Here is a 15463-nt window from a genome sequence, read left to right on the forward strand (position 1 = left end):
GGGTTTTATTGAGAAAAGGGAGGCAAGAGACAATATCATTAGAACTTTGAATGTGATCCAGTTCGCCCGGTCGAAGAAAATACCGTTGAGGTTATTGGCTATAGATGACAAAAAGGCGTTTGACTGGGTGAACTGGATTTACATGGAGGAGACTCTAACTTATGTGGGATTAGAAAAGAATTTCCTGAGCTGGACTTTCGGACTGTATCAGACTCCATCAGCGAGAGTTAGAGTTAACGGAATATTATCCAGGGACGTGGAGATTAGAAATGGGACGAGACAGGAGTGTCCCCTGCCTTCTCTCATTTTTAGCTTGGTCTTGGAGTCCTTTTTGCGTAAGATCAGAGTAAACAGAGATGTGGAGGGACTGGAGATACGGGGAATTAAACATAAGGTGGCGGCTTATGCAGATGATCTGACGTTCTATGTTTTAAAACCGCAGGTGACACTACCTATAATAATGGGGGAATTTGATAAAATATACTAGGTTATCCAGGTAAATCAGAAGCACTCACTATTACCGTGGGGAAGGGAGAACTAAAGCATTTACAGTCAGTGTTTAATTGCCTGTGTTCCCCATTTTAACTTAAAGTGCTGGGAATATGGATTCCTGCCGACCTAGGATTATTGGATAAACTTAATTATGCCCCATTATTAAAGAAAATTCAGAGTCAGCGTGAAAATGGTCATCAGGGTTGTTTTCATGGTTTGGGAGGTGTGCTTTATTTAAAATGACGATTTTACCTCGGATTTTGTATATCTTTCCATGTGTCCCGCTGAAAGTACCACAGGCCTATTTTAGAACCCGGGCAACCATGCAACAGAAATGTGTATGGGGTCAACTAAAAGCGAGACTGAAGAGAGAAACACTGTGCCGCCCGAAAGAGAGAGGGGTGGTTGGACTGCCGGAGCTAAAGGGGTACTATATAGCAGCTCATTTAGTTTGGGTAGTGGATTGGTGTATGAATTTTGATACAAAATTGTGGGTGGCAGTAGAACAAGCGGCAACATTAGTACCACTGCAGTGTTTACCATGGTGCCGAAGAACAGATCTGAAAGAAGTGCGAGAACATCCTATGATAGGGGCCACATTGGCCATTTGGGATGAAGCAAGGGTGACGAGGGAGATGCTGCTGCATAATTCTATATTGACCCCGATTATTGGAAACCCGAAGTTTCCCTCAAGTGTAGAAGATCCTTCATTTAGGCAGTGGATTGATGGGGGGGGGGGGGGGGGAGTTTAGAGTGGGTCAATTGAGAAGAGTTGGTACACAAGAGGAACGGGTAGTAGAATTGGGAATATCGGACCAATCGCCATTGTGGTATTAGAGAAGTGTACAACTGAGGCACTATTTAGGTAAATAATTCGCCCTGACTATTATTTAGAAAATGCAACACATTTGGACGGATTATGTTGTTCAGAGGAACCCGTGAAACGCGCTTTGTATAAGATTTATAAAATGTGGCTTTCACTCTATGGAGATCAGCGGTTGTCATTTATGGAGAAGTGGGAACGGGACCTGGGAATGCAGATAGAGGAGGAACAGTGGCGTAAGATCTTTACATTGACAGCAGCAGCAGTAAGCGTGCGCCTGCAAGAGGAAACTATAAGATAGTGCCGAGGTGGTACAGGGTCCCAGGAATAATGCGAGACCAAGAGGATCCCAAGGCTGAAGGTAAATGCTGGAGACGTGGGGAGGGTAAGGGAGATCTCCTTTACATCTTTTGGCTATGCCCGAAACTAAGAATTTTTTGGGAGAAAGTACATGAATTAACTAGGAAAGGCCAGGAAATCGCTTATGCTCCTGTTGTCTTTTTGTTGCAACATACGAACATATCCCTAAAACAATACAAAAACTCTCTGTTAGGGTACTTAATTATGGCAGCTAGGAATTGCATCCCGTTATTGTGGAAACAAGAGAGTTAATGAGGTGTTTTTAATGGAAAACTTACGGTCAGGTAGACAAAATACTAATACTGAATTTTTTTGTGCCTGGAGTAATTGGGTTCAATTTCAAGAGTCAGGAAGTTATGTTGCGCTATTGCGAGCGCCGGGGGAGTGGAGGAGGGGAAAGGAGGAGAGAGAGAGGGAGAAATAGGGGAGGGGGGTAAATTAGGAAGGAGACAGAAAAGGGTGTATAAGAGTATTTTACTGCTAAGTAATGATTTTTTTTTTTCTTTTCTTTGGGTCTGTTTGAAAAAGTGAGCGTGCAAAAAACGTAAGAGGGGCAAACAAGAAGATAGAGGCGCCCTTGTCTTTCTTTCTAGGGGAGAGAAGCACCAGAGTATAGGATTGGCCAGGAAGACTTGGTGATAATAATATGTTTGACATGTTGGATGTTTGGATGTCTTTGTTTAAAAAGTGCTTGAAATAAAAAAAAAAATAAGAATAAATAAATAAATAAAAGACATTTTGAAGCAGTGGCAGAATTCTGGAAAGGCCTCTGCCCCCTGGACCTGCAGGCACATGTATGAGGAAATTATATTACATATATATGAATATGCAAAGCAGTTCTATCACTCCACCTTCACAGGTAGCATTCTCTAAACATCAGCTTTAGCTCCAGTTACAGAGTCTCAAAAACTGATTGGGATTTAAAGGGGTACTCCGCTGCTCAGCGCTTGAAACAAAACTGTTCCGAACGCTGGAGCCGGCGCCGGGAGCTTGTGACGTCACGCCCCCTCCCATAGACTTGCAGAGAGGGCAGGGCGTGGCATCATGAGGGGGCGGGGCTATGATTTCACGAGCTCCCGGCGCCGGTTCCAGCATTCGGAACAGTTTGTTCCAAACGCTGAGCAGTGGAGTACCCCTTTAATGCCAAGCCAGAAGTCTCCCCAGAAGGTAAGTGGCCCTATCTGCAGACAACCAATTTGGGGTGTTGCCACCTCATCAGCAGAAAGCAGTGTGTTCTGGCCTCACCGGTGAGAGGCCTGTCGCCTCATATAGGGGTACTCCAGCATTTAAAGGGGTATTCCAGTGAAAAACTTTTTTTTATTTTTCATATCAATTGGATCCAGAAAGTTAAAAAGATTTGTACACTGCTCAAAAAAATAAAAGGGAACACTTAACGCAATGTAACTCCAAGTCAATGACACTTCTCTGAAATCACACTGTCCACTCATGCTGTTGTGACACCCCCAATAAAGGAGTGGTTCTGCAGGTGGTGACCACAGACCACTTCTCAGTTCATATGGTTCCTGGCTGATGTTTTGGTCACTTTTGAATGCTGGTGGTGCTTTCACTCTAGTGGTAGCATGAGACGGAGTCTACAACCCACACAAGTGGCTCAGGTAGTGCAGTTCATCCGTGATGGCACATCAATACGATCTGTGGAAAGAAGGTTGGCTGTGTCTGTCAGCATAGTGTCCAGAGCATGGAGGCGCTACCAGGAGACAGGCCAGTACATCAGGAGATGTGGAGGAGGCCGTAGGAGGGCAACAACCCAGCAGCAGGACCGCTACCTCCGCCTTTGTGCAAGGAGGAGCAGAAGGAGCACTGCCAGAGCCCAGCAAAATGACCTCCAGCAGGCCATAAATGTGCATGTGTCCACTCAGACAGTCAGAAACAGACTCCATGAGAGTGGTATGAGGGCCCAATGTCCACAGGTGGGGGGTTGTACTTACAGCCCAACACCGTGCAGGACATTTGGCATTTGCCAGAGAACATCAAGATTGGAAAATTCGTCACTGGCACCCTGTGCTCTTCACAGATTAAAGCAGGTTCACACTGAGCACATGTGACAGACGTGACACAGTCTGGAGACGCCGTGGAGAACGTTCTGCTGCCTGCAACATCGTCCAGCATGACTGGTTTGGCAGTGGGTCAGTAATGGTGTGGGGTGGCATTTCTTTGGGGGGCCGCACAGTCCTCCATGTGCTTGCCAGAGGTAGCCTGACTGCCATTAGGTACCGAGATGAGATCCTCAGACACCTTGTGAGACCATATGCTGGTGCGGTTGGCCCTGGGTTCCTCCTAATGCAAGACAATGCTAGACCTCCTGTGGCTGGAGTGTGTCAGCAGTTCCTGCAAGAGGAAGGCATTGATGTTATGGACTGGCCCGCCCATTCCCCAGACCTGAATCCGATTGAGCACATCTGGGACATCATGTCTCGCTCCATCCACCAACGCCATGTTGCACCACAGACTGTCCAGGAGTTGGCGGATGCTTTAGTCCAGGTCTGGGATGACATCCCTCAGGAGACCATCTGCCACCTCATCAGGATCATGCCCAGGCCTTGTAAAGAGGTCATACGGGCACGTGGAGGCCACACACACTACTGAGCCTCATTGTGACTTATATTAAGGACATTACATAAAGTTGGATCAGCCTGTAGTGTGGGTTTCCACTGTGATTTTGAGTGTGACTCCATATCCAGACCCACATGGGTTGATAAATTTGATTTCCATTGATAATTGTTGAGTGATTTTGTTGTCAGAACATTCAACTATTTAAAGACGAAAGTATTTCATACGATTAGTTCATTCAGATCTAGGATGTGTTATCGTTGTGTTCCCTTTATTTTTGAGCATTGTAGATTACTTCTATTTAAAAAAAAAAAATCTTAATCCTACCAGTACTTAGCTGCTGAAGTTGAATTGTTTTTTTTCTGTCTGACCACAGTGCTCTCCATGTCAGGGATTGTCCAGAGTAGGAGCAAATCCCCATAGCAAGCCTATCCTGCTCTGGCAGTTCCTGAGACAGACAGAGGTGTTTAGCAGAGAGCACTGTGGTCAGACAGAAAAAGGAACAACTCAACTTCAGCAGCTGATAAGTACTGGTAGGATGAAGCTTTTTTTAAATAAAAGTAATTTGCAAATCTGTTTAACTTTCTAGAGCCAGTTGATATGAAAAAAAAAAAAAAACTTTTTTACTGGAATACCCCTTTAAAACACTTATCCCCTACCCGTAGGCTAGGGGATAAGATTTTGATTGTGTGTGTGTGGGGGGACACACACCGAATCGCCTCACTGCATGGAGCAGGGTTGACATGCGCTCCATGCATTCTATATGGAAGGGTCAGAGATACTCCCATAAAGAATGCATGAAGTTCATGCTGACCCTGCGCTCCATGCAGTGGGGAGATAAAGGGCCCTGTTCTGGCGATCATGGGGGTCCCAGAGGTAGGACCCCCCTGCAATTAGATACCTATTCCCTATCCTGTGGATAGCTAGAGTACCCCTTTAAAGTATTTTATTTACACCAGTGTGTCATAATATATTAATAACAGTTTGTCCTCCTCAATACAAATAGACCCCCCCCCCCACCTACCATATTCCATTTATAGCAATGAGTTCTAATGTGCAGAAGGGCCATTGAGCCCTATTAGTTACCAGAATCTTTGTATGACACCTCCTCCTGTACCTCCTATAGCAGGCACAGGCAACCTTCGGCACTGCAGATGTTTTGTACTACATTTCCCATGATGCTTTGGCAGCATTTTGGCTGAAAGAGCATCATGGGCGATGTAGTCCAAAACATCTGCAGTGCCGAAGGTTGCCTTTGCCTGACCTATAGCTTTGCCTCTGCTGGAAATGGGAGGGATAATACTAAATATTGTGCCAACCCCCAAAGGGCTGCTTCCCAATAAGGTTCCCCCGCCATCTAGATCTGAAGGACTCCTATTTCGAACAAGTAACCATGCAGTTTCCATTTCAGATAAATCATTTGAACACAGATAATGTTTCGTGTTGGTCCAGGCAGCGGACACATACAAAGCAACACCTCCTATGTACCGATAAACTCCGCATAATCTGATCATAAACTAAGTTTTTTTTTTATGACAGTAAACCACAAATTTAACGTAAAACATTTTATTAACATTGAAGTAAAAGCACGGCATCTATGTTAATGCTTATATTAAAAAGGTAACAAATGTGTATAAATACGTATATGGAAGCTCCAATATTACACAAGTTGACTAGCCAGCTGTACAAAATTTTGGGAAGTGAAAAAGTCATCGCACCTCACAAATTCTGGAGCATTTATAGATATTGGGGCATATGATCGGTTTATGAAATGGTCACATTAAAATATGAGAAACACTGATATTTGTACTTAAAGAGATCTAGAAAACCCGGATAAACCATATAGAAGTAGGTATCCCATTGAGGACCCTGATCTACTAGTCAGAGTGGAGAATGGCTACAAAAGAGTGTTCTGTTCTTTGGAGGACCTATAATGTCCATTTAATAATCTAGGTAGCCCATTGATTTTAATAGGTACTGTGTAATGCATCATTTCTCCAGTGATAGCGCTGTAGGGAAACACTTGCTACCAGGATCGCAAACAATTTACAGGCGATCGATAAAGGTCCCTGCTGCTTCAGGGTCCCTTCTAACAAAAAAAGATTGTGTTCAACCCCTTTAAATATAGACACTTTGGCCAGAATTTATCATTGTGTTTACCCTTTTTTTCAGTCTATATTTGGCGCAAGTGTTCTTTTTTTGCACCTTTTTTTTTTGCCTTTTGGTTTACACATTTCTGCTGATATTGAGTTGAAATCCACTGATTTTGGCAATACACATGATATGGAAGGGTTTTATGAACTGTGCCTTTTTTGTTAAAAAGGCACAAAACCACTGAAAAGTCTCTAAAACTACACCAGTCCTGACTTAGCTTTTTGGTGTATGTGAAGAGTGACATTTCGGAAAATGTGACCTACACAAAATGTATCAAATGCTCTGTGACCATATAATACATTTGGCGCTCCTACACATTACCAGCACACAAAAAAAAAGGTGTAAAAAAATGCTTCACTTGCACCTACAATAATAAATGCCGGCCTATGTATGTAGCTTTTGATCTCTGATACCTATAAGATTTTTAGGATTGCTAGTGCAATTTATCAGCCTTAAAAGGGGTACTCCGCTCCTAGACATCTTATCCCCCCATCCAAAGGGTCTCGCCTGCGGCACCCCAGACATGCACGGAGTGAACTTCGCTCCGTGCCGGATGGTTGACGATGCGGCGCGGAGGCTCGGGATGTCACTGTCACGCCCCGCTCGTGTAGTCACGGCTATGCCCGTTTAATGCAAGGCTATGGGAGGGGGCGTGACAGCAGTCACGCCCCCTCCCATAGACTTGCATTAAATCGGGCGTAGCCGTGACTACACGAGCGGGGCGTGACGTCACGAGCCTCCGGTGTTGCACCCAACACCCTAAACAAACACCGGGTGCAGCAGGGAGATCGCGGGGGTCCCCAGTGGAGGGAGCCCCGCGATCAGACATCTTATCCCCTATCCTTTGGATAGGGGATAAGATGTCTAAGGGCCGAGTACCCCTTTAAGGACTTTATCAAATCTTGTTCTTTTTTTATGTTTCTCTATGGAATAGTTAAAACATCTTATATAGTCTACAAAATGGCTCCACTGCAAACACTGTTGAAACATTAAAAATAAATCCAGGGATAAATACAAAGCGACACATTCACAAAATTTCATAAAAACACTAAAAAAAGCGGTTAAAGGAAGCAACAGTGTAATCTGCAGCTAAACGGTATACCTGATGGCTCCTCCAATGGTGGCTTGAAGAGTTACAATTTACCATCTTCACATTGTTCTGCAGTGCATGTTTAGTGAAAGCTGACGCATATGCAAAACAAATCTATATAGGCCCTCTGTTTACCTGACTGAGGCCAAACATTGTGTGCTATTGGCTTGTGCCTGGCCAGTATTTCTTGGTATACACTACATTTTTTAAAGCTAATTTGTTAGCTCTCCATCATATCTCTATTATCCAGCTCAGAGCTGCAGACATGGGCAGGTAGCTGATTTTTTGCAAAGAAGTGAAATATAGTTTTTCCTCTAAGCTCAAGAGTTGAGGCTGTGCTGAGCTTCAGCATGCATGCCACTTCCCTGTACATCAATCATACAAGGCAGGGAAGGAGGTGGTGTACACGCTGCAGCTCAGCCCGGCCTCTACAACTCTTGAGCTTGGAAGGAAAACATGATTTTAGAACTTTGCAATCAGCCCTGTACATTAATCATACAGGGCAGTGAGGGAGCAGGTGTGTATACTGTAGCTCAGCCTGACCTCTACAACTCTCAAAGAGGTACTTTGCCCCTAGAGATCTTATCCCTGATCACTGGGGTCTTGTCGCTGGGGACCCCGCAATCTCCTTACTGCACCCAGCGTTCGTTTAGAGCATTGGGTGCAGCGCCAGAGGCATGTGACATCACGGTCACGCCCTGGTTGTGACGTCTTTGCCACAATCCTTCAATGCAAGTCTATGGGAGGGGGCGTGACGGCCGTCACGCCCCCTTCCATAGACTTGCATTGAGAGGGCATAGCCGTGACGTCACGAGCCTCCATCCCGCATCGCCAGTCATCTGGCATGGAGTGAACTGGATGTCTGGGGTCCCCCCGCGATCTCGATAGGGGATAAGATGTCTTGGGGTGGAGTACCCCCTCAAGCTTGGAAGGTAAACACGATTTTATAGCTTTGCAAATAACTTTTATCAGCTATCTGCCCAGGTCTACAACTCTATATCCAGGGATTTTCCTTCTCAAACACCTCAGGCAAAATGCTTTAAACACAGCCCGAACAGAGCATTATAAACAAGTAGCTGGAGCCATACACCTGAAGGAAAAATTTGACAACTCAACAGATATTAGTAGAATTGGCCAATGAGCTCATTTGTATGGGGGCTACTGACTGTCCTTATTGTAGCAGCTTATCCCTCTCACTCTCCATAGTAATAGACATGTAAGTACTGACAAGAGTGTATGTTGCAGGCAGAAATAGCTGTCGGTCTGAGTTTAGCTGGAAACTCTCTCGTGAATGGCCAGCAATAAAAATGAATGTGATTGATATAGTTAGAATTGGTCCATAACTAGAATGGTCTCTTAATATTAAGGCCTCTACAGCATGCCCTATTGAAAAGTATGTGTCCCCCCAGGTGATTGACCAAGATGCACTAAATGGTTCACAAAAAGTGTTAGTGAGCCAGCAATGTATTACATTTCAGTGAGCAAGAGGCATGTTGCACCTTCTAGTATATTACTATTAAAGTACGCAATAGATGTCCTAATATAATCTGGTAACCAAGGAACAGGAGCTACGTACATAGAATGCAATGTCATTTTTTTCCCTCTTAAAAAGTTTATGAGAAATCAAATTACCAATTGGAGACATCACTGTTTCTTTTCGTGATGTCATACGCACAGTCTACAAAAGGAAAGGAACACTTAATAATTGAGCTTTATAGATCTAGTTCTCTCCATGCTCAGGATGGTGGCCTTGAGGAGCAATACTGTTTTTGTTGTAGAAATCAGGCATACTGTGCTTTCTAGTAGAATGGATTATGTAGAAGGAGGAGACATGCCGCCATTATACCGTATCTCAGGTATCAGACCCGTTGCATCGTGACATTTTTGGAATAATGAGGTGCGAGGATGTGGGACACACCAAATGCTGCCTAACCATGACTTTCATGGTTATGTTGTCTTTTCATCTATCCATCTTGAACTTGTAGAGTTGTCTTGTGCTTGCTAAACTTTACCCCTTCCTATAAGACAACAATATTTGTTGTTCACGCATGTTCCCGAATCTGCTCTTCGCTGTTGATCTCCAAACCATTCTTTCTTATGAGAGTCTGTTTCTGAAGTCCCTTTAACTTGAACAGAAGATCTCGAATAAATGCCTAAAAAACAGTCAACAAGGGTACAGGTTATATCAAACTGTTTTGTAGGGGAATCCATAAATGGTCATTGCAACTATTTGATTTATTGAAAGATTTGGTAAATTATATATAGGAGCCAAGAACGTTCCCTTTTATGACTTAAGATAGACTGTCTTAAAAGGAGAACTCCGGGATGTACCAACTTATCCTAAGGATAGGGGGTAAGTGTTAGATCGCGGGGAGTCTGACCGCTGGGGTCCCCCCGATCTTCCACATGGTGCCCTGGCTCACTGCATGAAACGAGCCTTTTCGACCACAGCATGAAGCGGCACCCAACACGCCCGCTTCATGCAGTTCTATGGCAGAGCCGGAGATTGCCAAAATCAGCGCTCTGGCTCTCCAATAGAGCTGCATGGAGGGGGCGTGTCGGGTGCCGCTTCGTGCGGTGGTTGACACGGCACATTCATGCCGAGATCCGGGGTGCCATTCGGGAGATTGCAGGGGACCGACTGCTGGGGATAGGGGATAAGTTGTTACATCTGGACTTATCCTTTAACCATGAAGCAGGTGTCTACCAAGTCTACTAGACAATTGTCCAATATCTGAAGTGATTTCACCGACTGGATTTTTCTTTCCGATTCTACTGTTTTTGTCAAGATTTAATTGGAAAATTTAGACCTAAGCCAGTTCCAAAAAATAGAAAAAATGTCCAGTGGAAACAAGTGATCATTTCAGTACTAAAGATTTGTAGCACATCCTCCGTGCCTGAAAAGTATGCGTGTCCTGCCATCCCCACAGATGCTGCTGTGGTTCCACCAAAACATTGTAATGGGACAAATGACAAAGTTTCTGATCCGCTGTCCATTTCCCTCCTATCAGGGTGCAGCGGAAGAGAACATGGAAGCAATTGCTCTTGGGCACTGGTGTCTGAGGCACCCAATCTCCTGTTTGCCACAAAAGAAGATACCATAATCATAAATGGCACATAGGTGGGGGTCCATGTTGTAGATTTCTCCCTGGGGCCTCTTATTGGATCGCTTCTGCATGTAAATGGAGATTAAGACAAGAACATTTTACTAAGAAATAACAGATATCGCAATTTCCCGATTTGATATTTTAAGGATCTTTTTGTCAAACAATACACATAATGGCAGCCCTACAGATGTTGATACAGGAATAGATTCTCTGGGTCTTCACCGGGATTTCCTTTGGAGGCCCAAATTCTGCTGACAGGGTCAGGTTGTGATGTTCTGCTCATGGAAGCACACCCTTAACAGGAAAAGGTTTATGCTCAGGATACAAGGAGTCAATTTATCAGTGCCAGGCGGAGGAAAGGGCCTAGACACATAACACAACACAGACACATTTCACAGGCAAATCCTAAACCATTACTGTGGAATCTGACAGGCTGGTAATCTGTGTGTAAACTCAGTCTGAACAATACACGATTATACTGCCCGTATGTAAACATGCACATTATAGTTCCCGTAACCTATGCCTCCATCTAAGAAGAAGCATCTCGACACTAAGAGCATGTTCACACAGCCATTAAACAACTCTTGCGGTAAGTCTGCACCTGGGACACACAGCATAGCACCCTGACCATATATGTAGGATGCTTATTGTGCAAGGGGTATATTTTAACCCCATAACCTCTCACAATGTTGTACATGGCAAGGTTTTTGACTACAATATGGCTACAAGTAATACAGCCTGGGGTATGTAAGGGAGGCCTCCTTCTAGTGCTCTTATTTAATCAAACTCCCGAATGTAAGAAAGGCAGCCCCCCCCCCCCCCCCAATACAATGTGAAAGAGGTGGTGAAATAACCCTCTTTCCTCAAGGTTAGGTGCCTATGTACAGGGATCACGCTTTAGGTTCACATAGAGAAGGAAAGGCATTAAATGGAAGACTTTTGGGTCATGCACATGATAGAGCTATTCAATTTAGAGCCACTTCTTTTAATTTCCCTGTAAGGGGCTGTTCACATCACAACACAGTGCGGATCTACCCATGACAGGGCCTAATGGACCCTAAAGACTTCTAATGGTTTTTGACAGAATAGCTGTTTATGCAGAAAAAATTTGCACTACATGCTTCAGACGGACCCTCCCATGCAGAGGTTAACAGAGGCTTAAAATAAAAACCACAAAACAATCATTGCAAACTGAGGAATATATACACAGTAACAAGTATTCAATATCTGTCAGTCTCTTGTTTAAACTGCTAACAATGATATACTGTACAAGGCCATCCACAACCTGTGTCCTCCAGACATCTCTTACCCCATCTCCAACCTAATCTCCGATCCTATTAAGAGCTCCACTTGTGCTCTCCCCTCGTCCACACCTCACACAACCGTCTCCAAGACTTCTTCCGTGCTTCCCCCATAAACGAACTCACTACCCGATCCCATCAGACTCTCATCCACCATTAAGACCTTTAAAGGAGAAGTATCTTGAACAAAAACGCATCCCTTATCCGCAGGGTAGGGGATGAGTTTTAGATCGTAGGGGTTCCGATGGCCCGGCTCTTCCTGGGATTGGATCAACCCACACGAAGCAGCGGCCGACACGCCCGCCCGCCGTATATACACACACATACACACATATACATATATATCCCTATGTGAGAGACGAAAATTGCCAAATGGCTCTCCCATAGAGATATATGGAGGGGGCATTTTGGCTGCTGCTTCGTGCAGGGGTTGACATGCCCTCTTCCCGAAGAGAGCTGGGGCCCCATACAGAAGATTGTTGGGAGTCCCAGCAATCTTAAATAAAAAAAACTCTTCTAAATAGCCTACAGTAACTCTGAGGTCACTGTATTACCCTATGAATGGCTACATCTCTAACTTCCCACAGATGACCCACTGTTTCCCTCCCCTTCTCATTGTAGAATGTAAGCCCTCGGGGGCCGGGCCCTTTTGTCCTTTACTGTTTTAGGCTTTTTCTACTGGTGTTTGTGTAGAGTTATGTATTTTTACCCCTTACAATGTATAAAAGCTCCCTGGAACCAAGGGCACAATAAAATATAAAATAAAAATAAAAAACAAACAAATAATTAATAATGTACAATATAACAATATAAATTAATGCAATACATACCTCTGTGTTGTTTGTACAAGAAGCTAGGATAACCTAAAAACAAGCACAAAAACACAAAGCCATCAGTTAGATCCCTTAATAAAAAAATAAATAAATTATATAATATATATATATATATATATATATATATATATATATATATATATATATATATATATATATAATATATTATATATATATATATATATATATATATTTATTATAATTTTCTCTGTAAATCTAATCATAAACTGTGGTTTAACTTTATTTTATTTTTTTTATTCCACAACTATTTGACCATGTGCTGTGAGATTCAACCTGGCGTTATTGAAAGAAAAAAAAAAAAACTCAAAACATAAAATGCTAATAATTTAGTGTGATTTATTCGTGGAGTACAGAAGCTGGTGGTGTGCAGACACAAGACTCAGACTAACCATGTGTTTATATAACCCCCCCAACCACGACCCGTACCCCTCCGCCTACTGATTTGCTGTGTGTGGGAAAGCTTTCACTGTAGACCACATCAAAGCTGAGACTGTTCCACTGAAGCCCCAGCACTGACAAGCACAGATTACATTTATCAGCTAAAAAAGGTTAATCTGCGTTTTCCAGAGAATTCGCCACTGGAAACCCCCATAAAAGTCAGTCCGCTTTCCCACATCCAAGAGATAATATAAAGTACATAAGAACATATCTAACTGATGGCATCAATGGAAAGGAACAGTCCGGTCAACTAACATTACAAAAACAAATACTTCTCTATCACCAAGTGACTGTATAATCCAGCTTTTGATAGGGATGGTTTTAGGACATGGCAAACTGTGCCTCTCCCACCCCAAGTATTGGACCCTATGAGCAAATGTAAACCTGGAGCACTAGGAATGCACCATTATATGGGTATTTATAGGAAAAAATTTATTTTTTATATTAACTGGCTCCAGAAATTTAAACAGATTTGTAAATTACTTATTTAAAAAAAAAAAAACGTAATCCTTCCACTAATTATCAGCGGCCAAGTTGAGTTGTTCTTTTCTGTCTGGCAACAGTGCTCTCTGCTGACATCTCTGCTTGTCTCGGGAACTGCACAGAGTAGAAGAGGTTTTCTATGGGGATTTTCTTCTACTCTGGACAGTTCCCGAGACACGTGTCATCAGAGAGCACTTAGACAGAAAAGAACAACGCAACTTCAGCAGCTCATAAGTACTGAAAGGATTTTACAATTACAGTAATTTATCTTTCCCAAACCAGTTGATATATAATACGTTTTTTCCCTAGATAACCCCTTTAACCCTTGCACTGCTGTACATTCTGAGAATGAAGCTGCAGGACAGCTCTTTTCTCTAAATGTAAATGGGGGGCACAATCCCTTTAACACATCAGGGTGGGCCCCAACTCTGGCTTGATCCAATTTCTGAACCACTTCTAGGCAGGGAAAAGTTACACATCAGATAGTCTGCCTATCACACCAAAACCTGCATATCCAGCCACCTTTAAATGGATACACCAGGGTTTAAAAAGGTATCTTGAGAATAGGGCCCGGAATCCCCCCACTGCATGGAGCCAAGATATCTCCAGTGCTCCCATAGAGAATGCAGGAGGGTGTGCCGACCTCACATTCCATGAAGTTTCTATGGGAGCGGGGAGATTTGGGGCCCCATTCTAGAGATGCCGGGGAGTCCCAGAGGTCGAACTGTGGATATGGGATACATTTTTACATACCAGAGCACCCCATACACATTAAAGGGGTACCGGAGTACCCCTTGAATGTGTACAGTCAGCTTTAGTCCTGGTAGTGGTATTAGTTAGGCCCTTTCATAGGTCCCAATTTGGACACAGTATAACACTTAACCCCTTCATGACCCAGCCCATTTTCACCTTCATGACCTGGGCATTTTTTTTGAAAATCTGACCACTGTCACTTTAAACATTAATAACTTTGGAATGCTTTTACTTATCATTCTGATTCCGAGATTGTTTTTTCGTGACATATTCTACTTTATGTTATTGGTAAAATTTCACTGATATTTGTATTCTTTCTTGGTAAAAAATCTAAAAATTTCATGAAAATTTAGCATTTTTCTAACTTTGAAAGTCTCTGCTTGAAAGGAAAATGGATATTCCAAATAAATTACATATTGATTCACATATACAATATGTCTACTTTGTGTTTGCATTAAAAAAATTGACAAGTTTTTACTTTTGGAAGACATCAGAGGGCTTCAAAGTTCTGCAGCAATTTTCCAATTTTTCTCAAGATTTTCAAAATCGTAATTTTTCAGGGCCCAGTTCAGGTTGGAAGTGGATTTTAAGGGTCTTCATATTAGAAATACCCCATAAATGACCCCATTATAAAAACTACACCCCCCAAAGTATTCAAAATGACATTCAGTAAGTGTTTTAACCCTTTAGGTGTTTCATAGGAATAGCAGCAAAGTGAAGGAGAAAATTCTAAATCTTCATTTTTTACACTCGCATTTTCTTGTAGACCCAATTTTTGAATTTTTACAAGGGGTAAAAGGAGAGAAATCACCCTAAAATTTGTAACCCAATTTCTCTCGAGTAAGGAAATACCTCATATGCGTATGTAAAGTGTTCAGCGGGCGCAGTAGAGGGCTCAGAAGGGAAGGAGCGACAATGGGATTTTGGAGAGTGAGTTTTTCTGAAAGGGTTTTTGGGGGGCATGTCCCATTTAGGAAGCCCCTATGGTGCCAGAACAGTGGACCCCCCCCCCCACATGTGACCATTTTGGAAACTAT

The 15463-nt window shown here is 43.1% G+C and overlaps 1 protein-coding gene across 2 annotated transcripts in view; it reads right to left on the reverse strand.

Moving 5' to 3' along the window:
• Positions 1-7092: 7092 nt before the first annotated feature.
• PPP1R14A (protein phosphatase 1 regulatory inhibitor subunit 14A) overlaps positions 7093-15463 on the reverse strand; it is a 42964-nt gene continuing 34593 nt past the window's right edge. Inside the window, exons 3-5 of one of the 2 annotated variants that reach the window (XR_008847646.1) lie at positions 12729-12761; positions 7292-9643; positions 7107-7229 (exon numbers count right to left, since the gene is read on the reverse strand). Coding sequence is in view for 1 of the 2 variants with exons in the window: in XM_056538438.1 (XP_056394413.1) it covers positions 9533-9643; positions 12729-12761 (144 nt within the window). In the remaining variant the exon portion in view is untranslated. Of the gene's footprint in view, positions 9644-12728; positions 12762-15463 lie in introns of both variants that reach the window. The other variant, XM_056538438.1, reaches the window with a different exon arrangement.

The sequence above is a fragment of the Hyla sarda genome, chromosome 9 (genome assembly GCF_029499605.1).
Source record: "Hyla sarda isolate aHylSar1 chromosome 9, aHylSar1.hap1, whole genome shotgun sequence".
In the NCBI taxonomy this organism is placed as follows: Eukaryota; Metazoa; Chordata; class Amphibia; order Anura; family Hylidae; genus Hyla; species Hyla sarda.